Raw genomic sequence first — 26,883 nt, 5'->3', positions numbered from 1 at the left:
ATGGCCGAGCCATACTGTGTCATGATCATCTGCATTACCCCCTGATCTCCCAGTAATGAGCACCTGCCTGCTCTCAGTGGCAAAGGAAGGTTGGAAGAGGTAACATCAGTATGAGTGAGTAACTCCCAGGCATTCATTTATACGAAGCTTAGCAAAAGTTCAATCAGAAAGACCTTACGCTCCCATTCATTTATAAATCTCTTACTCGCTCTGTCTGCTGTTGTCAGTTTTTATTTCAATATGAATTGATGTGACTCTCCCTCCTCCAGCCCAATCACCTGTTTTTCATCACATCGACTACCAAAGGTTCCTCCAACTGAGCAGGGGTGTAGCTGGACATTGTAAACATTCATGGCTCTGAATCTAGGTGTATGGTCCCCCTTGAGAATTTTTTTTCCCCCTTTACGGCAGTTATATGCACAATTTTTTCAAGCCATTTAAGATATCAGAATGCCTTAAATCTGAAAATCACTTGGGGAAAAAATTGGATAGTTGCCAAGCAAAAACACTCCTCCTTTATAGCTTTATCCTATTTTGTATCTAGCTGTTCTCTTACTGTCCTCATCATTCTGAAACCATACAGGCTGTTCTCATGCACTGTTTGTACACACACCTACGAAAAGTAATGCACCGCAATTTGCATATGAGCCACAAAAACGCGAGCCAGTAATTCAGATATATGCCCCATACACAGGAAGGTTGCAATCAAGTAGTTAATGCAATGATGGGAGTAAAGAAGGAGGTGGTATAAAGACCAAAAGTCCAGGGCGGCAGGTTTGGGTGGTGAATGGGTCAAACACGGACTGTGTCACATAAAGTGAAATGAGTTAAGGTACATCCTACCCATGTTTCATTTCCTAAAGTAAGGCACTTTACTTGCCTAAGCCTAACCTGTGGCTAGCCTTAGGTAAAATATGTAGCTTTAGGTTTTTGTTTTTTACACCTTAGCATGTGCCTCTTTTACCTGAACCTAACTGTTTGTGACCTACTCTCAACTATCATGTCAGTCTGCATTGTTGTGTAAACATAAGGACTGTGATGCTTTCTGCATGCTGTAAAATCATGGTAAAGGGCTGCGTCTTCCCACCATGATGTCACCTCACCATGTGCATTTGTTGACATCACCATAACAACATCCTGGTAAGTAAACAAATGACGCACAGGGATACTTAAAACATCAAAGGTTAAAAGGTCCTGTCAGAGAAGTACCATGTGACTAGTTTGGAGTGAGAGTGTGTTGACTCATGAGATGTCACAGCTTTCCACAGCTCATCCGTCCATCAGGGGGGATCTTTCTTTTCTACTGCATGACATCGCTTCTCCCTAATAATGATGGCAAGATTACATGTAATTACTTAAGAATCTTCACATTTCTAACTTTATTGTGCAATGTGTAATGATTCATTGAATCACTCAAAAGAAATCTCTCCTGATCAAACTCCTTAAATGAGCTAAGTTTAGTGCTTGTGTAGGTGTGCATAGTGTACATGAACATGTAGCATTACAGCATTTTGTTCAGAGATTGGGCTTCCATTAATTAGTAGTGACAGTAACTAACCACGGTGAAACAAATCAGGTACAAAATGCAGGGAAACAATATTAAAAGCTTTTGCTAACGTGGAATAGTTTTTCTCTGTAGTCACTTGTGTCAATCACGGGAAGAACCTGCAAACTGTTTTGCCCCAAACTTCTAAAAGGAGAGTCAAAGAGTTGTGCACTCATGACGGCCTAACTAAGAAGTCGTTTGTCCAGCTCCGTAACAAGATCTCCATGCCTGAGCAATTGGAGAGGCAGCTGTTCTCAGCCAGCCAGAATGCAGACCATGGCTTTTTACTCAGAGGAATTAGGGGCGATGGAGGGAGGAGAGGGGAGATAAGGAAAGGGGAGAGATATGTAATTAGGGAGCAAGACAGAGAGGATGAGGTGAGGGAAGACAGGGGAGGGGGGAAATGGAGGGAGAAAAAGCCACTAAGGGAGAAAGACAGAAACACAAAAGAGGGGAAATAGTGGAAAAGAGAGGCCAACGGAGACAGAGAGACAGTTCGAGCTGAAAATCATTTAGTGCTAAGCTAAATGCCAACTAAGAATAGACTTTGAATCAATCAAGCCCAGCTATCTGGCTGGAGAATTAATATGTCCACAAGAACGTGCCCTTCCCCTAAAGGCTGAAGGAGGGCATATGTTTTCTATTACAAATTTTAACACTATCAAAACCAGAAGACACAACGGCTATAGAGGTGCTCAACTTGGTTTGCTGGGGGGCACTTTTGCAAAATGACAGGAGGCCACTGGCCAGTCATAGCAGCCCTATATATGTTTCTAGGATTTTAGGACATTTCTAGGATTGTTTGACATTTTAGGATTTAAGTACATTTCTTGGACTATAGGACATTTCTAGGTTTTTGGGATGTTTCCATGATTTTAGCACATTTCCTGGATTTAAGGACAGTTCTAGGATTTAAGGGCATTTCTGGGATTTTAGCACATTTCTCGAATTTCAGAACATTTCAGGGACTTGAGGACATTTCTAGGATTTTGAACATTTTTAGGACTTAAGCGCATTTTCAGGATTTTATGACGTTTCTAGGACTTAAGGAAATTTCTAGGATTTTGGAACAGAGGGCTTAGTTAGGACCTCTGTCAGGGGGTGCAGGGGATCCGCCACTGACTCTTTCTTGATAAACAAGCTCTGTTTTGATGCTGTTTTATGCTCTCTGGCACCTCATATATAGTAAAAGTGCTAAAACTATTCCCAGTGTGATTCATTCTATTTTTATTGTGAATTAGGAAATAATTTGGGGGGCTATCCGGCACCCTATCGGGGGCCAGATTTGGCCTGCATGCCCTTAGTTGAGCATCACTGCTTTAGACAGATTATTTTTATATTACGTGCTTCAAAGATCAATTTATAAAAAAACAAGTGAGTGACATTCCAAAATACTTTGTTACACAGCACTACAATCACTTTTTGATTAAAAAATGAAAAGAGGATGCTGCAGCAGGACAGTACCCTAAAAGCTTGTATCAACTTATCCTCATAAGTGGAGAGCTCGCTTTGAAGCACTGTCTCTGCTACAGGTACTGCACTTTCTCTTGAGGTTTGACAACTTGGTTTGGTCCCTCTACATCTCTTTAGAGTTAGTTTGATCTCTTGTAAAGGAACACAGTGACTATGTGACAAACGTGTCCCCTATAGGCATCCATCCTTAGTATCAAAGACTCCATTTGAACAACAGAAAGGGGATACAGACTGTCTGTTTCTCTTCATACATAGCTGCATTTAGAGTTAGCCCTTGTTTCTAAGCACCTGATTATGTATAAAGAAAGGCTAGCAAAACAGACACATATGCTGTCAACTTAAGCATTTTGCATTAAACTTCTGTGATAACTAAGTCACTTGCTTCAATTGTCAGCATCTAGGTAAAAAAAAAAAACGTGCACTTATAGCATTTTCATGCTTTAACGAATGTGAAAAATTGTTCCCTAATTAGCTAAGAGATTTTTGCACTCAATGAAACTTTCATCATAGAGCTCTTATTATTGTCGGCATGTTTTTTTTTTAAGATAATAGCTTCAAAGACAATATTCTTTCTGTCTGCTTCAAAGACACAAGCAGGAATGTGCTAAGAGTTTACACAGATTGCTTAAGCCGCTGCCACCGTGTGCTTTGAAAAGCCAATTTTTGCCACTGCTAGTATAATGGATGTCACATGAAAGTCGGTCCTGCAAAAAATCCTGTGTCCCCATTTATCACTCTTAATCATTTCCTGCAGATTTCTCAAGACCACATTTAGTGAATGCATCGATCTTTCTCTTGTTGAGGCTGTGGACAGAGACGGATAGCCTCACCTACAAGATTTAAGGACTTCCCAAGCCAGACAGAGCACGGTTGACAGTCCTTAATTCTTTTTAATTCTGCCTCATCTCAAGCGCACATTTTTCCCATCTTGCCTGTGGACTCCATATTCATTGTGTGTCCGTTGGTTTGTGGTAATTTGATTATTACCAGATTTGTGTCAGAATATGCACCAGTACATCAGCTCTAATTACAAGGGCTCAAAGGAGTAGCTGGACATTTGGGAAAATGTACCTTTTCGCTTTCTTACTGAGAGAAAGATGTGAAGATCTAGCTATAGATCTCTATAGACTCTCTATTTTAAAAATGAAGGTACAGCCAGCAGACAGGTGTTTATCCCAACATCAAGACTGGAAAAGGGAAAACAGTTTGCCCAGCTCTATCCAAAGAAAAACATCTAAAGAAATCTAAAGAAAAATCTGCGAAGCAGCACGTGTAAAGCTCACTTATATTTTCCTACTTTTTTATCATCTATATTATAACAGAAATACCATATCATTTTGGGTTTTTTTTTGTTGTTTTACAGGGTATGACATGCTCAAACTAGTTATTGGATAAAACATTGACTTCCTGGGTTCTCCACTGGTAAGGAGTTATTTTTTCCAAGTAATGATTCCAGAACATAAGTTCCTCTAAAACCGTTTCATTTTACATTTTGGTTATTGTATGAATTAACTGCTCTCTGAAGGCTCATCTTACATGAATACATGTCTTGTCAACATTTTCATGGTGGATATCCCTAAATAAATATGTAATTAACCAAATTACAACAAAACTGGGTCCCTGCAAATGGGTTTCTTGGGCTATCGCATGTTAAAATCCAAGACACAATTTGTAATATTCAACATGTTTAAAATTTCAAAGGGTATCAATTAGGGCTGCACCTTGAAACTTGGAGATTCGATTGAACGGTCTGAGACACTCAGTCGACTGAGATTGCTTCAAGTCAAGCAGTTGTTTTTTCTGTGCAGTATACTTCTAGGGATGTTTTGGTCCGCAGATTTTGCTGCAGAGTAGTTGCTTTTGATTTTCACGCTATACAGAGGGCTGCTGACTTACAGGCAGCAGTACAGAGAAGGAATGTGCAAAGACCGTCTGCTTAGAAGTGGTGAATTTACAGCACACAGCAACTTAATGCAATCCATTTTCTGGCTTTTTTTTATATGTAGTGTTGGAAAAAATAATGTTGCACTTATGCAACATGTCGTTAGTGCTGTTAGCTTGTTTACTTTATTACATCAAGCTGACGTCCCCAATTCAAACATTTAAACTTTATACGGAAAACAAAACAAATCTTTGAATATTTGTATTTAACAGCCAAATCTGATTCAGCTGCCATAATTCTGAGTCAATTAATGTAGTACCTCTCTAAAATCAACCCTATCACTGAAGGTTAAATTTCGGCATTTTTGCAAAACCTTGAATTACAGTCAATGGCAGTGAGTTTATTTATGTTGTTAAATATTCTCCTCACGCAAAATTCTCAAAAGGCTGCTGTGGTAAGGCTGAGAGCAAGTGCTTGAAATAAAATGACTAAATGCGTCATTTGTAATTTTCCTTCAGATCTACCAATAAAGCGTTTTCTGATCTGATACCCCTGGGGAGCATAGGACAACATCATTACTCCAGCATCTTTGACTTCTAAAAACATCATAAATCACTGTTAAAGAATAAAGCCATTTTATCCAGGTTTTTGGGGGTTTTTTTGTGTGTAAGGTGGTCATATTTAAGCAGGGTAAGTAGGGTTTGAAATTTAGGTTAGTAATCTTTAGGTTGGGTCTAGGAACAAAAACAACTTGGTTAGTTTTATTTAAGATCCTGGTTTATGTTAAAGTAAATACTTTGTTATGGTTACAAATAAACACTTGGTAAAACTAAAGGACAGAAAAAAGTCATTTGGTGCACTGGATTTGTGCTCCCTCAATATTTTTTGACTGAAAAAGCCAACATTTTGACCCTACTGGGTTCCCTATCAAGCAAAGGTAAGGGAATGGTCATGGTTATGGTTAATATAATTCAAATCAGGAGGTAAAGCTGGTCACCACTAATGAGAAGATCAGCGGTTTGATCCCTGGCTTCTCCAGTCCACATGTCAAAATATCCTTGGGCAAGATACTGAACTCCAAATTACTCCCAATGGCTGTGCCGTTGTTGTGTGAGTGCGAGTGAATGTTTAACCGAATAGCAGATGGCACCTTGTATGGTAGCCTTGGCCACCAGTGTATGAATGCGTGAGTGAATAGGTGAATGTGACAAGTAGTGTGAAAGCGCTTTGAGGGGTCAGAAGACTAGAAAAGGGCTTTACAAGTGCAAGTCCATTTACTATTTAATTGCAGGTCTGTGAAGGGACGTGAACTCTGGTCTGTAGTTGCTACATTAAAGGCACACTGCTCTCTGCCTTGGCACTGAATGTTGACTTTAAATTGTCAGGTGCAAAATAAAAACATATTTCTAAGAATATTCTGTTGAGAGCCACTCTAAGTGTGCCACCATCCAATCCCCTCACTTGAACATTGTTAAAGTTTGGTGTCCACATCATGAAGCAACTATGCTCAGCACTGCATCTAATGGAAACAGAGATGGCTATCTTAATCCATCATTTATGTTTGGTTAACCCATATGTATCAGAAGTACCAAGAGACATGCTAGTGCCATAAAACTTGAGTGTAAATGAGCTCTACAGAGGGCATAACTGAGAATTTCAATCTGTGAAATTGGCCACAGAAATTTTTCCAATGCTAATTTTACATTCCAGTTTTTTTCTCCCGATCACACAGTTCATCAGTCTTGATCCACATCAAACGTATAAAGAAAAGGTTCTGCTTCCACAATTGAAGTCATTGACCACACGATCAAACTGAAGACCCTCTGTGCACTGTTTAAAATGACTTCAACCGCAAATCTCCATTATTCATGCATCGCTTCCCACACTCTCCATTCACAAGAATCACTTCCTGCTGCATGTGCCCAGCCAGAGGTCACGACCCTCATTAGAAGATGCAACAGAATAGGAAGAGGAATAGCTTTGAAAAAGTTTTTTATTTCTTTTAGCATGTTGGGAAGTCCTCTGCTGCCTTTGCCACAGTGCTGCTTAATGCTGTGGAGAAATACTTTCCTGTTTAGCCCGCAGTACCATTTCAGTATGTAATCACCTAGCTCATGAAAATTGCAAAGGTGGTGAATAATTTAAATTGGCTGCGTTAAAAAGTATGTGTTGTGCGGTGTCATAACGATGGTGGTCCAGACACAGGGAGGAAGACAGTGAAGTAGATAAAAAGAAATCCGGGTGAGACATTTATCTTAGTCGCTCATTTATAGTGTTCACATTACATATTCCTCTGTTTCCAGTATTTCTTTATTGTTTCTTAAGGGCATGCTTAAATTGGAATGAGGACCAACCTACTGTTTATCCATTTTATCCCCCATGTATTTGAGCACATGTTCTGCACCACAAATGGAATGCAAAATGTTGCATGACTGACTCTTAAGTACAGCAGTTTGAAGTTAGACCATTTGTCCCTGCAAGCTCTACAAATCCCCAGTGAAGGACAGGATATTGAACTAAGCTGTTTAGCCACATAGGGTCCCTGAAGTGATGTTATTTGATTAACTGCAATCCACTGAAATTTCAACTCCCCAAGGTATACTCCAGGCCATCAAAAACAGATGAAATTAACCCTTTGAAACCTGAGCACGCTGGCTTAATTTCTTTCAAAAACATGGAAAGAGATAAGGGAACAACTTAAAAATAAATGACCCAAAAGTAAGCAAGAAATGTAAAAATAGTTGCAAGAAAATTACCTACAAATACAAAAACAGAAGAGAAAATATAATATTAAATATAAAAAATAATAATTCTTATTTTTCTGTTGTCCAATTTCAGGTAATAAGATTTAGGAAGATATAAAGGAAGAAATGGAATTTAATATAATAATATTTTCATTAGTGTGTAATCACCTAAAAGTGAAGATTGTTGTGTTTTCTCTACCTTAGAATCAGCTGTTTATACCTATATAGGGAGCGGGTCCTCGTCCTAGGAGCAATGCTATTTTTCTAAAGTAGCCCTGAACAGACAAGCCTAAAACTGGCTCTAGAGAGGTCCATTCATGTTTTTGTGTTTTTGCATTGGCCAGTGTTATAAGAAGACCCTCCACTACAAGCAACATCGAAACAACAAAGATTTTTGTTTTAATGTGTAGCTGCTTTATTCAGTGTTTTTGCTGGTTTAAATCACCAAGACATTTGTTTTGGAGAGGAAAAGACCTTTGCAGATAATTTGCCTCCAGGTAAAAATCTCCTGAACATCAAACACTAAAGGGATTCCAAACCAGTAGTTCACACTTGGCACACGGGAGAAGTTTCAGCTGATTGCAATCTAAAATTGTAACCACTAGATGGCATTAAATCCAAAAAATCAAAAATATCCTGCACACTGAGTAATGCTCATGGTGGTGTGCTTAGAATGTCTGAAATTGGTGAGCTTACTGTTACTACAGTAACAATAAATACTAGTGAAGCTTTATTTAGTCAGAATTAAATTCTGTTTAAAACCAAAATGACACATGTACAAACACCTATGACTACAAATACAGCTCTAGCACATAAACATTGTAGTTCACTTCATTTAACTTGACGGGGATGCTACATTAATTTAATATTATAATATTGTTGTTTATTTAAAAATAGTGTCCTGTTAACATGAGCAGCAACTCCCTTAATTTTCATAAATATTATTCAAATGTTGCTAAATTCACATAAAAAACAGCAGAGATATAACAAGTCCAATGCTTGTGCCGGGCAGAGAGAGCAAAACAACGTGGGCTTTTCTAAGCTAAAGCGTTGAATGGATGACATTAGATGAGAGCACTAATCAGTGATCACAGAAACTGTTATATTTATTGGTTTCATTGCCATGTTAGAAAAATTTCATTGGAGATGTAGTTTCTGAATACTAACAAATTAATTAAAAATAATTCAAATCATGAAGAGTTTAAAGTCACCTGGCAAGTGCTGAAGTAGGCACTCAATGATCTACAAACAGTAAACCCTAAAAACAGTGAAAAAAAAGAAAGAAATGTTCAATGAGAGACTGTATGGAGTCATATAAGATGGTGTAACATTGGCAAGCGTGGAGCTGATGTCAGGATGTTGGCTCCACTGCCTTTTAATATCTGCAGGCTAGTTTCTGTAATTCAGTGCATCATAAATTTGAGTCTTTCCTTCCTTCTTCATGTTCCCGAGGGTTTTTTGATCCATCTTATCAGATGAGCATTCACTACAACACTTGATATTCAAAGCTGAAGTCATTTTTACCAGAGTTAAATTAGGATTTATTTGTCAGCATACTAAATATTACAGCTCCCCTTAAAATACCATACCTTAAATTACCAGCATGAACATTTATGACATAACTTGGCCTCATCTATATCTGTGATGGCTGCCAATGTTCTTTTCTAGAGAGTAATTTGTTGTTTGACAGAAAGTAATCAATTAATCAATTTTCATAATTGTTTAACCATCTAAGTCATTTCAAGCAAAACTGCAGAAAAATCTTTAAATTTGGCTTGTCACTTGTGATGGTTAGCTTGTTTTTCTTTGTCTTAGTTGCACGCCTACTCTCTTTTGTCACCTTCATAGCAAAATGTTAGTCTTAAGACACTTGACTTTCCAGTGGATCTGGTAACCGCAATGTTTTACAGCTTATTACAAACTGTGTGTATACATGGCCACTAAAACTAGATAAATTAACTTTGTAGTTATAGTATTTGTTAAAATGTTATTAAAATGTTATCTTATCTAATGTTGGTAACGTACGTTTCTGCAGACCATTAATAAGTTCCATTTGCACACTGTTATGTGGCAGATACATGTAAACTTGTGGTTAGGGTTTAGGCACAAAAACCTACTGGTTATTTTTCCAAATGGTTGTTTGGGCTCCAACAACCCAGTTCTGGTGGCACAATTCCTGCTGGAAAACAGCAATGACTTACTAAAACACAACCAGCTCTGTTGTTTGTTGGTCTTGAACGGTGGTCTGCAGCTTAGCAGGCAACACCTTCGCGAAAAAAACCCCCACAAATGGTGACAGGCCCACTATTAGGAGTTTTGGGCAGGGAAACAAAGATTTCCAAAATGTGACCCTAATCCACACCCATCAGGGGCAGGGCTTGCAGAAGTAGTCACATGTTTCCTGGACTGAAGAAATGCTCTCTGATGAATGATTAGAGGAAAGTGAGGTCAAATATTGATTGAAGTTATTGCAAAGTGTGATGAGATGAAATCATGAATAAAGAAATGAATTAATTCTGAGTCATTAGATAAATTGTTGTCTGACTCCTCTAATGGTCGGCCTGATTGGTGCCTACAAGGCCACTGGAAAAACAGCAATGACTTTTTTTTTTGTTTGTTAGTCTTAAACAGTTGTCTGCAGCTTGGCAGGCGTCTCTTCCAGTTGACACGCCAAGATCCCCTCCAGCTCATGATGATAATGTTACTCATACGCTACATCATGATAGAAATGTCAATATGAAACATTTGATGGTTTGCAGAAACATATAGTACCATTTTCCATTTGTTGACTTGACTGTATGGACTGAACCACAAGACACATTGTTTGGTGAGGTGATATTGTATGGCTGGATATGTGTCATTTGCATCATTACAAATTCCAATAAGATTTTGAATGAAGTTTTCTTCAAGGCTGTATGGTAATACATTATTATTATTATTATTATTATTATTATTATTATTATTATAATCAGACCTGATTTTTCTTTTGCATTTAAAAAAAAAATCTTCTATTGCTTTCCTTTTTTAAATGTATTCAGTTTACTTCATGTGAGGCATTTTCTGCTGATGCTGTATCGTACATGAATATGCCTTTTAGTCTTTTGCTTTTCATTGCTTTTAGAGAGTAAATGTATGTAAAGCATGAAACTGCCACCGTTTGTGAAGTGTGCTTGGCCTTATTTTCGTAGCACTTCAAGAAATGAAATATTTCGTAAATGAAGTACTCTGAATATACTTAAGTAGAAGTTGCTGTTGTTACACAGCATCACACTCCACTCTTAATACTCAGAGTGGATATTATATGGACATTATTCATGGTCATATTTTCACAGAGAAAAATGGGTTAAAAGACCAGCTGGAAAATGAATTAAATGTTGGTGTCTCTCAGCAGACTTATTGCTCCAGTGAAACTGCTTTGTGGCCAGCAGTCAGAGATACTTGGCACTTGGCAGGCAGGTGTAAAAGTGTGTAACTATGCAGAATTGAATGTGAAGCACAATGTTGCTTTCAAAAAAAGAGCACACAGTCAGCAAAGCCTTTTCCCCGAGTTGTTTGGTGTATTTAAAGTCTCCTCGAAAGTATTAAACCTACGAGGGTAACTTTCTGAAACAGCATGCCATTATATCTACACCAGTTTAATCAGCATAACAAGTGGTTAATAATAATTCAGAGTTATCTAATTAGATGGTGACCTTTTAACGTTTCTCGCAATGTTGTGTTTTTCACACCGCTGTGTCATTGAGAGGTTTAGGGAGGAAACTTAGCAGACACCGCAGTCCTCGCTCTGATCTAGTCACTGAGCCAGGAGTTGTAAATGGCATCACATTAACGATGCCTCCAGGGTATAGACAGTCCCCTGCATCTCTATGCAGCATGTTTGTTAAATACTGGGAGGTCACATCGCTGCTGTCATGTGCTCCTGACTGCCCTGGTGCCACATCCAGGCTGTTTAATAGCGTCATAGCCACAGTATCACTTTAATTACTTTTCTGTAATGAACCCAAAGAACCCTCTTTATCTATTCAACACCAGAGCAAACCTGCTCACATGGTGGATTTTTCCTCTCAGTTCAGTGGCATGTCACATCTGCGCACTTTGATTAATTCGGCTTTTATGGCCACAAGATACTTGAAATATTGCATCTGCTTATTCTGTTTAAACAATGGCTCTTTTTTAAAGTATGTCTCATTTAGAAATATATGATTGGATCATTAATAACTACATATTAAGTGTGTCTTACATAGTACTCATCTTATCATTCCTCAGCTCAGACTCATTTAGAAATTCAGAAATTTAAAGAGTAATATATGTCAGTCAGGCTGAGTTACTTACATGTAGTATGCCAAATTCATGTGTCATTATCTCCAGAACATCAGTAAAAGAGGGTCTGCCTGCCATCCTCTTTTGATGAGAATGCAAAATAAAGTCTTTTGCTAAAGTTTTTTGTTGTTTTTCTATATCCATAAATTTCATTAGTTGGTATTTTCCCTGGAGTTTCAGTATAACTGTTCTGTTTAATCTTTCTTCCCCATTTGCCCTCTAGCGCACACACATTCATCATCATACAGCAGCTAAAAAGAAGCATTTCAAGTATTGTGTATGGTGTAATAATTCAAGGAAGGCATCTCTGTTTTGTAAGAATAAATGAATGAATGAATCAATAGAAACAAAAGGTTGCACGAGAAATGTCAGAACATGGCTTTCAATTTTTTTTTACTGTTTTGTTGGTGTTTCTCTTGGAAACTATGTCTGACATGACACAAGCTCAACCACATCCAAGTAATGGGATCACAGTAGTTCTATTATCATTTCAAAGCGACACTAATAAGTGTCTTTCATGCGATCGGTGAATGAAATGGCTATGTTGACATGCAATGTGTCTTTTTGGATTGACCAACCTGCAGAAAATCATCCACCACTTCTGCAGCCCCATGCAGCTATATAGCCTTTTGAACTATTTTAGTTTTTTAAAAAAATTTTTTGGTTTTCTAGTTTACCAACACTGTTAATGTCATGTTAATGTCCTACAAAGACACAAGACCAGTCAGCCTAAAATTTGTTGTGCACTTTAGAAACTTTATGCTCAAGTACCTCTGTGGTTGCAGTGATCAACAATTTTTGAAAAACTTGTCTCATTGACTTTTTTATACCGACATTAACTGCTGACTCCTCATTCCTTAACTGGCTAGGAGGGGCCACAAGTTTTCAGGAAATCAGCCAGGCTAACAACAATAAGCTTTATTGTCTGTTACAGGACACATCTTGGCCTTTGTCATGGCTCAAAAACTGACATCCATAGAGAAGTTTGTTTGTCTCATTTTGAACTGGAGCTTCTGCAGATTATTGCCGTATGTTATATGTATTTATCCACGTATTGATGCTCTGTGCAACATGCTGTGGCTCAGTTAAAAATAGACAAGGTGTCCATTTTTATTAGCCTCTTGGATGTTTCTGAAACATGCTGCAACGTGTCTGTTGGAATTACAAGAATTGTCTGTATTAGAGTGGCCGCAGTCAACTCGGGCGTCCACCTGGTGGAGATCTGTACCTTACCAAGTGCGCATTTCTACATTTATTTATTAAAGAAATATACACCACACAAAGGGAATAGACTGTGAATATACATATATGTACGGTAGTTGGGGTGACTGTGGCACCGAGGTAGAGTGGGTTGGTTGTTTGATCACTGGCTCCTCCAGTCAACATGTCGAAGTATCCTTGAGCATGATACTGAAACCCATTTTGCTTTTGATGCTGCGCTATCAGTGTGAGTGTGTATGACTGTATGGCTACTGAGTGGCAGGTGGTACCATGTATGGCAGCCTTGGCCATCAGTGTGTGAATAGGTAAATGTGACATGTAGTGTGAAAGCTTTGTGAGTGCTCTGAAGACTAGAAAAGCCCTATACAAATGCTGTCCATTTACCATTCACTAGGTATGCTGCTTTTGATAACCCTAGGTCAGCAACATGATTTACCTACAGCATATATCTTTTTTTCTGTTGGCACAGACAGAGGCCAGCATGGCAGTGAGTGGATGCATCCAGGACGAGCAGATGTTCAGTCGGTCTTTGCTTGGATGGCTACATAAAGTAAGAACATAACAATTAATTTTCTTCCATTTCAGTATTTTAGTGTATTTTATGAATGGCTGCTCCCTCATTGATGCACTCGGTCCTGCTGTACTCTTGGTATTTGTCCAATGATGATTACTTCCTCTCCATGGCTTGTTCAGAGCCCTTGCCTATAGAAACATGATCTGTTGACCATGCAGCCAGTGTGCTCATATATCCCATTCCAACAGGACTGACAGATTGACTGTTTTGCTCACTAAAGCCCTTTTATAAAGCGATACGTCGCAGAGCGGAGCCCCCTGCCAAAACCACAACTCTCCCCAATAAATCCAGGGGCCGACAGGTTGTCTATTTAGTCATAAATATGCATGGTGGACTCAATTACTCAGTGTGTTATATGCACGACCATCCCGGCCATAGTTTACTGTGAACCCCTTTCAGAAACTAGCATGTTATTTATTTGACTCAGGTGAAGGAATCTGAGGTGCAAGGGTAATTGTCACCAGTTTTGCAGTGATTTGTTTTCGCGCGGTTTCAGGGCAGTAATGGCTTGTGCCATTTTGATGATTGAAAACAATCAATTCTACCACATAAGACAACACGGGGGAACGTGCACTTTTCCACCATCAATGCAGTGTATTCATTGAATCTTATTTTCTTCTGTTTTTTCACCGCACTCTGAGTTCATACAGGAAAGCATTGGTATAGAAATCCCCAGGAGCACATGCCCCCTGATAGAACAGATGTGTCCTAATATCCAGCCCTGCATATTTCCAGTAATTCAGCAAATATTTCAGATACAACAAAGATGGAAGATGTCGAGGTTTTCCTAAGTACATTTCTCTGGTGTTTAACAAGAGCCAGGGAGTTGTATTTGAGCTGTTTAGCCAGAAGCAACCATGCAGAGTAAATCTCAGTAAACATCCAGCCTTTCAAACACGTATGTGGTTTCTGTGTATTTTAAGTGGGTATTTTTTAATCAGACTGCCCATTCGAAGACAGTGTTAACCAATGCAGGCAAACATCTCTTCATTATTTTTTTTTTCTCTGAACTCTGAAGACACCAGACACAAATCATAAACACAGTAAGATTCTGTTGCCTATTCCTGTCATTATTCAGCAACATCTCACATCAGGGAACAGATGCTAATAGCTGGTGAGGAGTGAGACAGACTGCTTATTAGGCATGCTCAAACTGAACTAAAAGGCCACCCACTGACTTGCAATTATTCTGCGGTCTCTGCCTCAAATTACAGCTTAATTGAACTTTTCACAATCATACCATTGCAAACTATTCCTTGGGTCAAAGTTGACTAGGTGGCGAAGGGCACAGAAACTTAAAGACATCATTAGCACGGATCTTCTCATAATTATCCTCTTAGGCTGGTGGCTCTGTTCAGATGTGAGGTCAATTACAAATATGCTTATTTACATGGAGGTGCATGTTAGCGAGTGGTGTGCAATTTCAAGCTCAGGAACAAATGAATCAGTTATCTGCCAACTGCAGTAAATACTCCAACAGATGGATTCCAACAAAAACATACAAATCCTAATAATTATTTTGGCAAAACAGACACCTTTGCTCAGATCAAGAGCCCTCATTTCAGCTGATGTTAGCTAATGTTACAGTCTTATGTGTTGTGATATTGTAGGCGTAGGCACAGATTTGTCCTCTACTTCTCCATTAGCTCTGATAAATTTGTCCTAAATTTATGTGACGATTTTGTAAATGTTGGTAGTGCTTTTTTGTGATTGGTCCTGCTACTCAAGTCGTTGGCTAGGTCAAGGTTTTCAAATAGCAACATCAGTAACCATCAAGGAAGAGATGGAAAAGATGGACACCAGCTATTATCCCAACCACATTTCCAAGAAAGACTATTTCTGTGTTCACCTCAGCATTCATATCTGCACTGGAGGCACTGTGGCAAGCACCTTAAATCCTAATAGGCACTGTGACGGTGTTGGATAATAAACTGGAAGACTGGACCAGTTTCCAGTGGGATTTTAGTTACTGCACTGAAACTTTGCTAAAATCTGGAATACCGGACAGCGACATTAAACCAGGTGACTTGGTGGTTTTTCTATATGCTGATCTGAGAGAGCAGAGTATTCTGACGAGAGAAGGGGAGGAGGCGTGTGCTTTATGATGAATAAGGATTGATGTGAGAGCTGCTGTCCCATTCCTGTTTGCCCTGCGCCAGAAGGGGACACTCAGGGAATATACACTCTGTATAATTGTTAAGGTCAAGATATGTAAACAAACTACAGTGCATCCCCCCTGTGACGTGAGAGTTGGAGTTAGTCTTCAGCATATTCCAGGACACTGCTGTCTACGTATAGACGATCATTGAATGGCATTTCATTGGATTTGTACCTTGTATGACTTCATGTGACAAATGAAAATAATTAATCAACTGACCAATAGCACATGGTGGCTAATATTAGCTATTGTTAGCAAATGTTAGAGAGATGCTGTGTTGCTAACATTACTGTGTCAGTTGACTTTTCCTATTGTTACATTATGTGTTTTAGTATCTAGCAGGTAAACATTTTGATGGTGATTTTTTAAAATCATAGAAGATCATGTTTGCCATAAAAACTACAGTAGACTACCACTAGATAAAGTTGTAAGGTCTAGTGTGTAGAATTTAATGGCATAGGTTAGGGTTAGGCATGTGGCCGCCTAGAGAAAAAGCGCTGCACCCGGCGTCTTCTTTTAAGGGCGTTCCACCTTTTCTGTTTGAACACTCCCAGCAACTTTTCAGAAAGATGCTTTTGATGTCACTGTCGCAATTAGGAGCCTGCCTGTGGGATCAGATCAGCCAGTTAACACTGAATGTTGCGTGTGTGTGCTGTACTTTTATCACTGTACCGCTGTAAGCTTGTTGTTAACTGTGTAGACAGCCCGCTGTTAACATAGCATCATGTTAGCTTACATGGTACAAGGTCGATTTTTTTTTCTTAAACGTGGTTCAAGAAGAAATTAAATTAAAGTTGACCCTAAATCCTACTACATCTTTTTGGTGTCGAAGGATGAGTTGAGGAGTCTCACAGTCTGGGGAAAGAAGCTGCTCCGTAGCCTGGTGTTTCGGCAGCTGATACTCCTGCATCTTTTTCCTGATGGCAGCAGGGCGTACAGACTGTTGCTGCTGTCTTTCAGTATCCTTTGGGCTCTGTTCAGACACCTCACTTCACTGAGGTCACTGATGCTCTGTAGATGGAAACCAGTGATGTTCTGGGCAGTTTTAATCACCCGCTGTAGAGACTTCCTGTCCTGGGCTTTGCACGAAACATTCCAGTCTGTGATGTTTCCAGTCAGTTTGCTTTCTATTGCTTCTCTGTAGAAGTTAACCAGGATCTTGCTCTGGAATTTAGCCATCCTAAGTTTCTGTAGGAAGTACTGCCTTTTCTGTGCTTTTAATGGCAGAGTGCTTTTCAAGAAACTCAGACACTTTACAGAAGTAAAAAAAAAATCATAAAATAGAGTACATGAAAATACAATAAAAAATACACACCACATTACGATTCATATGACATTAATTAGAAATTAAAAGCAGTTTTAAATAGGTGGGTTTTAATAAGTGATTTGAACTGTGAAAGGTCGGTGCAGTCCCGGGACGGTTATGGAAAAGGCTCTGTCACTCCAGGTTCGGTTCCTGGTCCTGCGTGGTGGAAACAGGAGGTTGTCATCAGAGGTGCGGAGGGTGAGGGAAGGCGTGTGCGGATGAGCAGGTCGCTGAGGTAGGAGGGGGGCTAGTTATGGAGGACTTTATAAGTGAGGAGGATGACTTTGAATTGTATGTGTTGTGGGAGCCAGTGGAGATTCTAGAGGATAGGAGTGATGTGAACAAATGAGCAGCAGAGTTCTGGATGTGCTGGACTTTGGATGATGAACCAAAGCGAATGCTATTGTCGTTATTAATTCTGGAGGCGATGAAAGCATGGATTAGGGTTTCGGCTGCAGAGAGGGAGAGTGAGGTGCGAAGATTAGCCCATGTCCTTAACTGAAAAACAACATTGCAAACTCCATAAAAGCAAGACCCATTCCATATTTAGATTAAAAAAAGTTATTCTTTGGTAACGGAAATACAGTGATGTATTTTTTTTTTCTTAGGTTCTGGTCATGATACACAAATTTCAACATAGTTATGAATATTCTATTCCTGCCAATATATCCACATAAATCCTACACTCTGGACCTTGAAGATGAAAATCAGAGGTTCTGTTTTCTGATGCCATTTTCAAGGTTTGTGGATTGTACAACATTGTTTATTCTTCTCAAGGACCTCATGCTTCCTCAAACAATGTCCCTGTCTGACAGAGATGTGACACGGGCTGTTTGAAATGATGTCCTCGCCTCAAGTTCAAAAGAGCCTGATCAGTCTATTCAAATAAAAGTGTGACATCTTCTGGAGTGACGTGTTTTTCCACATGTTCATGAATAAGTCATCTGGAGCACAACTGCTGAGATAAACAAATCGGCGAGATGAGCTCCAACTGCAAAAAGAGAATTGTAACAGATTGTTCATTTCTAGTCTACTGACTCCTGATAGAAGGCAACACCGTGCTATGCTTTCCCTCTGAAGGTCGCAGGCACTTTGAACATCCAGCACAGTAGCCTGAAAATGAGATTCATTAATAATTATCGTTGCCTCACTCCGAGGATACTGGTAATGTTCCTGAGCAGCAAATATTAATATTTCAGCCCCAAAAGGAAAGCTTTTAAAGCAGTCACTCATTTGGACCTTCAAATGGATGAAGACAGATCTTGTTCTCCCTCTTTACCTGGCTTTTCAAAACTTTTTTTTCTCTTCGCTCTCATGGCTGATGTTGATATGAGAACTCAAGATGTTAGCAGGAAACGGCAGTGACAGGATTGTGCTCTCACCACTCTCTGGCTGTATTCTTCTTGAGGAAATGAATTAAAAAAAAGCCAGCGTGATGAATAGAAGCTAATGGCTTATCTGAAGCTGAATCAAAACCAGGTGAATAAACAGCAGGTGGACTCAGTTTCTGCTAAATATTACAAGCACAGCTGATTATGTGTCCAATCACCAGCACTTTATGGAAGAGTCATTTCACCCCAGCAGGATGTTGAAAAGAATTTCTGGGAAGGCATCTAAGAGGAATCTGAATGTGGCTGCTGAGAGCTGGCTTTGTGTGCAAAATATGCACATTTCCCAAACCGTATGAATGAAGTCCCTGTGTGGTGAAATGCCTCCCTCAATAGACACAGAAATCCCTCCTTCTGCCTCTGTTATTCACTGACAATTACAATTTCAACAAGCCACAACAGTTGCTTCATGGGCCTATTAGCTATACTGCAAGAAAACATCAATTTGTGGCTTTTATATTTGCATCAAGTGAATCAAGGAGAGTGTAATAAGGATTGAGACTTGGCCCCAAAAGTGCCATTGCACACTGGGCAGTGGGGCATAAACTGCTCTAAGATAAAGTCCAGTGTGAGGGGAATAAATAAGAGCCTCTCTTTGCTAACAAGAAAAAGTGAACTTGAATCTTTGTGCCGAAGCACAGGACAGAAAAGAGTTTCTCACTATTCACTCACTGCAAAGCCAGATTGATACTGTCAAGGTTACTGTATGTCTTGTTTGAGATGACAATATTACTCACCATCCACATTCATTTCGGAGATCCCTCACTGCCATAAGTTTGGGATTTCATCGGCATCTTAAAATGGATTATCCAATTACTGCTTTTCAAATGCCATGACAATACAGAGCAGAGCTGCGGTCAGGCTCAGCCAATTTCGGACACCGCTTGAAATTCAATTCATGAATTGGAAATGGAATCCTAAGTAACCACTGGTCTATTTCTGTAGGCAGTTTTTTTCTCTGCCTTGTGAAGGATTGGCTTTGATTTAGGCTGCAGTCTGTATCGCAGCAGCTCAAATTGTTATGGGTGGACGGTTTTGCAATTAATGGCAGGCTGAGACACAAACATGCCAAAAAGTGTTGGAAATTGAAAGATACTGAACTCAGATGTTGAACCCCTCTCCATGAGCCCACGGCAAACTGATTGCTCCTGACCCCCATGTCTGCTCTCTGCTATGAGTGAATACCAATAATGTATTATGTTACCGGGGAAACTTATTTATCTGGAGTAACTTTCAATTTCAATCAAACACAGGGAATATAAAAGAGCCATTTACAGCCCCCTCTCCCTCCCTTTCTTTCTTGCTTTGGCTTTTTTTTAATCTTACTTCCTTCCTCTTTTCAACTCCTACTTGTTCACCTAGAGCCCTTCAAACACTAGCTTTGCTCCTACATTTTTTTGTCTCCGGCTCTCTTGTTTGAGACTGAATGTTTTGGCTCGGTAAAAAGGACAGCGCTGTTTGTTCCGCTGAGTCCAACTCTTGTTGTTGTTAATGCTCTAAAGCTTTTAATGGGCTGAGGGTAACCCTGGGAGCCGAGCAAGGGAGGGGGAACAATGTTGTTAAGGTTGTGAAAAAAACATTTTATGAGTCAGTGTCATGGTTCGAAAGAATGGCTGAAATAATATGAAGCAGAAGCTTTGAAGGAAAAAAAGGTCATACAATAGCCACAAGTTAAGAGGGTATTTGTTTATACAGTGTTTATCTGGAAAGCCAGACAAGCTTAAAGGTTCTGTGTAACTTTCAAAAAATCCTTGACACCTCTCTCTCTCTGAAGCTGCTGAATGAACTGCAGTCAGCATCCTCCATAGCCACGAGCGACCACCTGTATCGCCCACAATAGTGTCTAACAAGCAGGGATGGAGAAAGTATTCAAGGTACAAGGTAGATGTGCATTAGGTATTTTTTTCAAGTAGTTAAAAAAAAGAAAAGAAATTAAGCGTCCATTATTAACATGGTTGGTTCATAGCTGATAAATTAATTTGCAAACCAGCTTCGGGCAATGTATCAGGACCGTTTTTATGGGAATATCATGGATCGGTGGATTACAGTGAGGCTTCAAGGGTCAGTTTAAACTGTTTGTTTGGTTGTTTGGTTGTTTGTTGGTGTACTGGCAGAGGTGTTGATTGTACCTGCTGTGCCGGGAGTCTGGATGAATTTGTTGGCATTATACAATCAGTGCAGTATTTTGCTACGTTTGCTACAATTTGTCTGCATTAAACTGCAAGACAACATTAGCTAACAAACTCAAAACACTATATCACAATATATTTCACATTAGTGGTTCCTCTGGGATTTTCAGCACCAGGGGGCGCTGCAATCATGAAATGGGGCACTTAATTGATGAATTGACTGTTTATCAGACCATAAATGAGAGAAAAATTATCTCACACATATGCCCCACTGTCCTTCCCCTTCAATCCCTGCCCCTCAGAGATTATTACTTATCCAGGAGGGACACCGGCGGCAGCTCCAAAGACAGATATTTAATCAGCGGCTGTAACAGCTTGAATTCAGCCAGTGCAAACCTCAGTGGTAAATGAAGGCCCGTCCTCAGTGCAAAATGTAGGCTATGGATAGAGATGCACCCCACTGTCAGGAGTTTGCATACAGGACTTCCTGCTAGAAAGGGACTTCTTGATTGAGGTTCATCACATCCTTTGGATTTTCCTGGAAATTTTGGCCCAAGATCTTTACATAAAAGTTAGTCCACAGGCTTTTTCAGGCAACTGAGAAAGTTGAAGATCTGTTAACCCATTTGAAATGAAAAATGAGTAAGACTTTTGACACGTAACATACAGTAGTTTAAAACATCAACAAACATGCGTTGTAAGTATATGTATATAAAATAAGGACCAGCTGTGAGGCACCAGCTGCCTCTGAAAAGGTTTGCAATCATGCTGTCTTTACTATGTTAAATTTCTGGAAAGCCAGAGGTCATATTCTCTGCCCTCAGTTTTGTATACAAGAACATTTTCCTCCAAGTTCTGAAGCTTACAGCCTTGTTGCGGATTCATAGTCCGAGGGGGTACATACAAATCAGACATCTCAGGCCTGCATATTGCCTTCTGCAACATCCTCAAAAATCCATTTCTGCTATTGGCAGGACATCGATTCCCTGTGAATGGATGGTGAGTCCAGGCGGGGACAGGAGATGATGCGGTGTGAGACGTTACCGCAGGACACACACACACACACATATACACCACAGGACTGGTTGATAAGTGACTGCGAGCCATGTGGTCCCTGTCCATTGCAGCACCATTAATCCAATACAATATGTCTGCTTAATGCTGTGTGCCGTGAGAGGAGGCAACACTTATCATCTTTAACGTCTCTGATAGGACATGGCCGGGGAGGATAGCTCCCAAAAAACGAAGGGAGGGTGTAATCAGACTTCACTTTAAGAGCGTAATATAAAGGCTCGTTTCACCCACATTACATAAAAACACATTTTCTCTCCTACCTTTAGTGGTATCCAGCCATTCAGAATTATTCGAGGTGGCTTTATGTTGCTGTAACGGTGCAGTTAGATGCAGGAGATTGTAAAAATATCAAGTTGGATCAGATCAGGTAAGGTCCGATTGCTGTGGGTGTCAGGGCTGTGCGTTGGTAACAAAATAAATGTGAGATCTCACATGATGTTTCATAACCACCACTGGACAAATAAAATGTAATAAAAATAAAAAATAATGGTTAGGGAAAGGTTGTTGTTACGGTTAATATAAACTCATAAATAAATAAATAAATAAAAAGTGTAAAACTAATTGCAGGTGTATGATGGGAAGCAAACTTCTGCATGAAATTTAGATATGCTACAGGCCCATCAGCCACCCCTTACATTTCATCAAGGTTACAAAACCTGCACGGAACATAAAGTCAATATTTTGACATGATTAGTCATTAGCTGGAACTTTCCGCTGGCAATAACCTCCCCACTGAAGTGGACAGGTGTAGCACCGAGGACAGCTCCCTAACCATTAAAAACATAGGATAGGAGGGCTGGTACAATTTAAGATTTTCACTGCACAAAGAGTGCTAAAAGAGTTCACAATAACAATATTTTTGCAATATCTTTGGAAAATTTGAAAAAATAAAACAACACTTTTAGTCAAATTCACTGTACCTATGTTCATTGTGCATTTTTGTCTCTTTTTGGCAAATACATGAAGCCTACACTCAACATATGAGTGTACAGAGGTAGAGAGAATGTCTCCAACCATAACTGTAGCCTACAAAATCGTAAAAAAAACAGCAAATATACTTAATGGATAGTGAAAAGGCAGCCAGGTGATGCTGGGGGAGGCAGACAAAGTAAGGATAGAAATAAACAGAAATTATGTAAAGGGTGCTTGATTATATAGACACAAATTATCAAATGTGAAGTATAGTGTTGTCAAGAATATTATTTATGTTTTAATTTAAAAAAATTCCATGATATACCCTCAATGTAAATTTCCCCGTGGCATCGAAAATCGTACAGAATATAGATATTTTTCTAGGTATTGTATTGAGGTTAGAAATTCCAGTATTAAGACAAGATCAGTATAATATTAACATGATTTTAATATTTAATTTTACCATGGTTATTGTCAACACTGCTGTTGTGACACCTCCTGGAGAATATTGCCATCCTGATGCCATCTCTTAAGGTCTCAAATCACCCAAATTTAATGAAACTATATAGAATATAATTTATAGAGTTGACTTGATTTAGTTAGGCTGACCATTTAAACACTAAAACAAAAATGTTTCTTCCGACTTAATGCTCATTATAATAAACCACAATGAAAAAAAGCATTTTTAAAGCAACAGTATCTATTTTTCCAATAATGGCATGATTTTCATGTAATTCATATAGTCTCCTCCCATGTTTATTTAAAAACATGCATGCAATTAAATTACCTCATGATTCCTATGGAGATAAAAAAAAAGGTAGCATTAAGTAGTTTCACCCTGAGGAAATAGCTCTGTGCTCTAACAACAGAGGGAGAGTGAACGTGACAGAATGAGCAGTATTGAGCTGTAATCACCACAGATGGGGTCATTGTGAACATATGTCTTAAAACCAATGTGTTTATATTCGGCACTCTCCAGAACACATGATGCAACATGTGTTGGAAGAAAACGATTCCTCCTAACCCTGTTTTAACAGGATGCGTGACACTCTGATTTTATAATCCTTTACTATTTAATCTTAATTTGTAGCAGCCTATAGATATGTTTCCTTGTGGTAAAATTAATCACCTCTCAAGGCACAATCTGCCCATTTTATTCCCTCTCGGCAGCATCCTCTGCTGTGAACTAGAAAGCAGCCAGCTGGTGTAGTACTCTGTGACCATTTGTATATCCCTTTGTGCTCATCAGCAATCACCATAACCTCCAGTCATTAGGCACGGAGAGCTGCAGGGCTGGAATCAAAGAGATGAACTTCCGGCCTTGTTTTTTTCCACCAGTTACACTAATTCTTGTTGCCCGAGATGCTCTGGCTGCTTGTTTGGGACAAAATTACACAGTTAAACATGACATGAGACAACATCTCTTTGTTTGCAAAGTGTTTAAATATTCATTATGTAGTCCAGACTGCGTGTTTCACCTTACAGGTGGTCCTCCAGTTTGCCTTCAGCTGGTCTGGTGCACACACAATAAACGCATCACATCATCCTGGAGGGATGCAAGATCAGATGCACAATGCATGCGGATAGAGGTGCATTGTGTAAAAATCTCATGTTCCTTTGTGGGCTGTTGAATTCTTTATTGCTGTTTAATAAGTCATAGAAGCTACCATATCTGACACTGTAGCTAATTGGAAACACATTAATATGTTCCAATTACTGGAAGCCCCTGTTCAGACCTAAAAGGACTGAATCCAAACACATCATAGGTGAAATAATTCAGTTTCATTTGCTAAATTAAGCGATTTACTTTCCCTGAAGGGAGACCGGTGATAAAATCTGCACCAGGAGGTAAAAAAAAAAAAAAAAAAGCACCAGGAATAGCTGCTCAAAAAATGTGTCTATGAGGAGAAATAAAAGAGCAGCAGAACAAAATGACTGTATTACTGACTGCTTTAATTATAGCCGACCATATGGTGGAAAATAACAAATATGGAGAAGTCAGTCCAACATTATCCTCCATCTCTTAGTCTGGATCCACAGCTCCTCCCCCATGCGTGCGGGGCTTCATTTGATCAAATCCTTCAACTTGGACCACTTTTTACAACACCGCATTTGAGCAACGCCACAACTTGCGCAGCACTTCCTCTTTCACAGCCCGAGCGGCAATTTACACCCCGAAAAAGGCAGAGAGAAAAGCAGGACTACAAAAAAAGGACTTCTTGCATCCTCAGCATCCTTCTCTGCCACCAGCAATGGAGAGGGAGGTCATATTTTGCCCAAAGTGGCACAGTGCATTTTTGATTTTGGTGATGCTCTGTTTCTTTCATGCCGCCAAAGCTGAGATAACTTGCAGGTCATGCCAGCCTGGGAATAAGTGGCGTGCACAGGAATTACTGCTGAAATTCGACACGAGTGAGTCCGCAACAGGATTAAAGGGAGAAGTTTTTGGACGGGGAGACGAGGCAGGGAGATCCGGGGCTGCAACTGGCGAAAGTCGGCGGCTCCGTTGCGCAGCCGGTTCCGCTGAATGCGCTCCAGACCGGGCGGAATACGCGGAGCCGAGGCTTAAACGGAATACAGACAACGTGCATGCAAAGATTGGTGAGGGCGAGTTTGCAAAGATGAAAGTTTCCAATGTCAAAATGAGTAGTCAGGAGAAGACTGGGGCACGTTCTTACAGAAAGCGCGCCAGAAGGAACATTGACACAGACAGATCCCCCGGTTCAGCCCAGAGTCAAGACCCGGGAGAGGGCACGAGCTCCGCGGCTGGACGCAGAGTTACGCGCTCTGAATTGCGCTGGAGCGGAGACGAGCGGAGAGCTGGCGGTCCGAGGCAAGATGAGCTCAAACTTAACAGTTCAACATTCGCCTTGACCGGAGATTCATCTCATAACCAGGCTATGGTGCACTGGTCCGGCCAGAACAGCAGTGTAAGTGACATAATCATGTCCACTTTATGCGCAAAATCCACAGAGGATTCCCTTTTGTGCGCTTATGTTGGGCCGTCAGGTGGGCACACACCATCCTCAGAGAGAGAGAGAGAAACCAAATCTCAGTCTGTTTAAGATGAATGGGTGTGGGTGTGTGTGTGTGAGAGAGAGAGAGAGCGAGGGAGAGGGAGAGAGTCCAAAAAAGAGGCACACTGCTTTGATCAAACTGTCACCTGCTGTCAGACATTTTTCTTTCATTTCACAATTTCTCACATCTTCCAACAACAAATGTTGAATCCTTGTGTTTCAGAATAATAATGCAGTTTTTTATTATATAGTTTAAACTAAAATGATTTAAACTACAATATATTTATTAACAATTCAAAGTGGACCTAATCAAAGCATGCACTTTAGCTCTGGTCAGGGCTTTTTTAAGTTGTAAAGGGAGACACTGACCATCTGTGGAGCCAATTCAAGTCAATTTTATTGCTAAAGCCCAGAATCACAAATCACAATTTGCCCCAGAGGGCTTTATAACATTCAACATCTCCTCTGTCCTTGGACCCTCACAATGGATGAGGAAAAACTTCCCAAAAAACCCTTTAATGGGGAAAAAAGAGGTAGAGAGAAAAAGAGAGAGGGTTTTATCTCCAGAGCTTCTTCGGTATGAGCAGCCTGAATTGATGTCGGTGCTAAAGCTGTTCCTGTTGAGTGCGGAGCATCTCTGACCAGAGGGCAGGATTTTCAAGTAGCGCTGTAGGTTGTGGGAGAGGTTAAGCAATTTTCAGCCCTCCTCCTCCCTTTTCTGAAGCCAGGTTCCCTGAGCCCACAGGCCTAAAGCAGCTGCAAACTTTGGTGCTGTAGCGTGGCCTCTCCTCTCATAGCCTCTTCGCTTGTTCGCCTGGAATCCTTTCATGTAATGGCAGGGATGAGGAGATGAGGGTTTTGTCAGTGTGGCAGGACATTCAGAGGCAGTTCAGATTCCAGGGCTGGGAGTAAAATGTTCAGCTCTTGACTGTATTTCAGGGTGGAGCACAAATCAGATGCTCACTTGCAGCTACACTTGGCTCGGCGTCAAGCCTCAGTGGTACACACCTGTGTATGTAACATTGTGTGGCTAGTAAAACATCACGTACATGAACAAAAAGCTGACATCAGATGTCACAGATGTATATATTTAGCTGGCATTTCATGTATAATGTTTGAGAATGTTGGTTTTCTTTTCC

General features: G+C 40.0%; 1 protein-coding gene across 1 annotated transcript in view; it reads left to right on the top strand.

Moving 5' to 3' along the window:
- Positions 1 to 24,867: 24,867 nt before the first annotated feature.
- LOC121941934 (VPS10 domain-containing receptor SorCS1) overlaps positions 24,868 to 26,883 on the top strand; it is a 180,514-nt gene continuing 178,498 nt past the window's right edge. The window contains exon 1 of the mRNA XM_042484952.1: positions 24,868 to 25,657. Within this exon, the coding sequence (XP_042340886.1) occupies positions 24,980 to 25,657 (678 nt within the window). The 5' untranslated portion in view covers positions 24,868 to 24,979. The remainder of the gene's footprint in view (positions 25,658 to 26,883) is intronic.

This window comes from Plectropomus leopardus, chromosome 4 (genome assembly GCF_008729295.1).
Source record: "Plectropomus leopardus isolate mb chromosome 4, YSFRI_Pleo_2.0, whole genome shotgun sequence".
In the NCBI taxonomy this organism is placed as follows: Eukaryota; Metazoa; Chordata; class Actinopteri; order Perciformes; family Serranidae; genus Plectropomus; species Plectropomus leopardus.
Note: the sequence above shows the minus strand (reverse complement) of the source record. Positions and strands in the feature narration are given on the sequence as shown.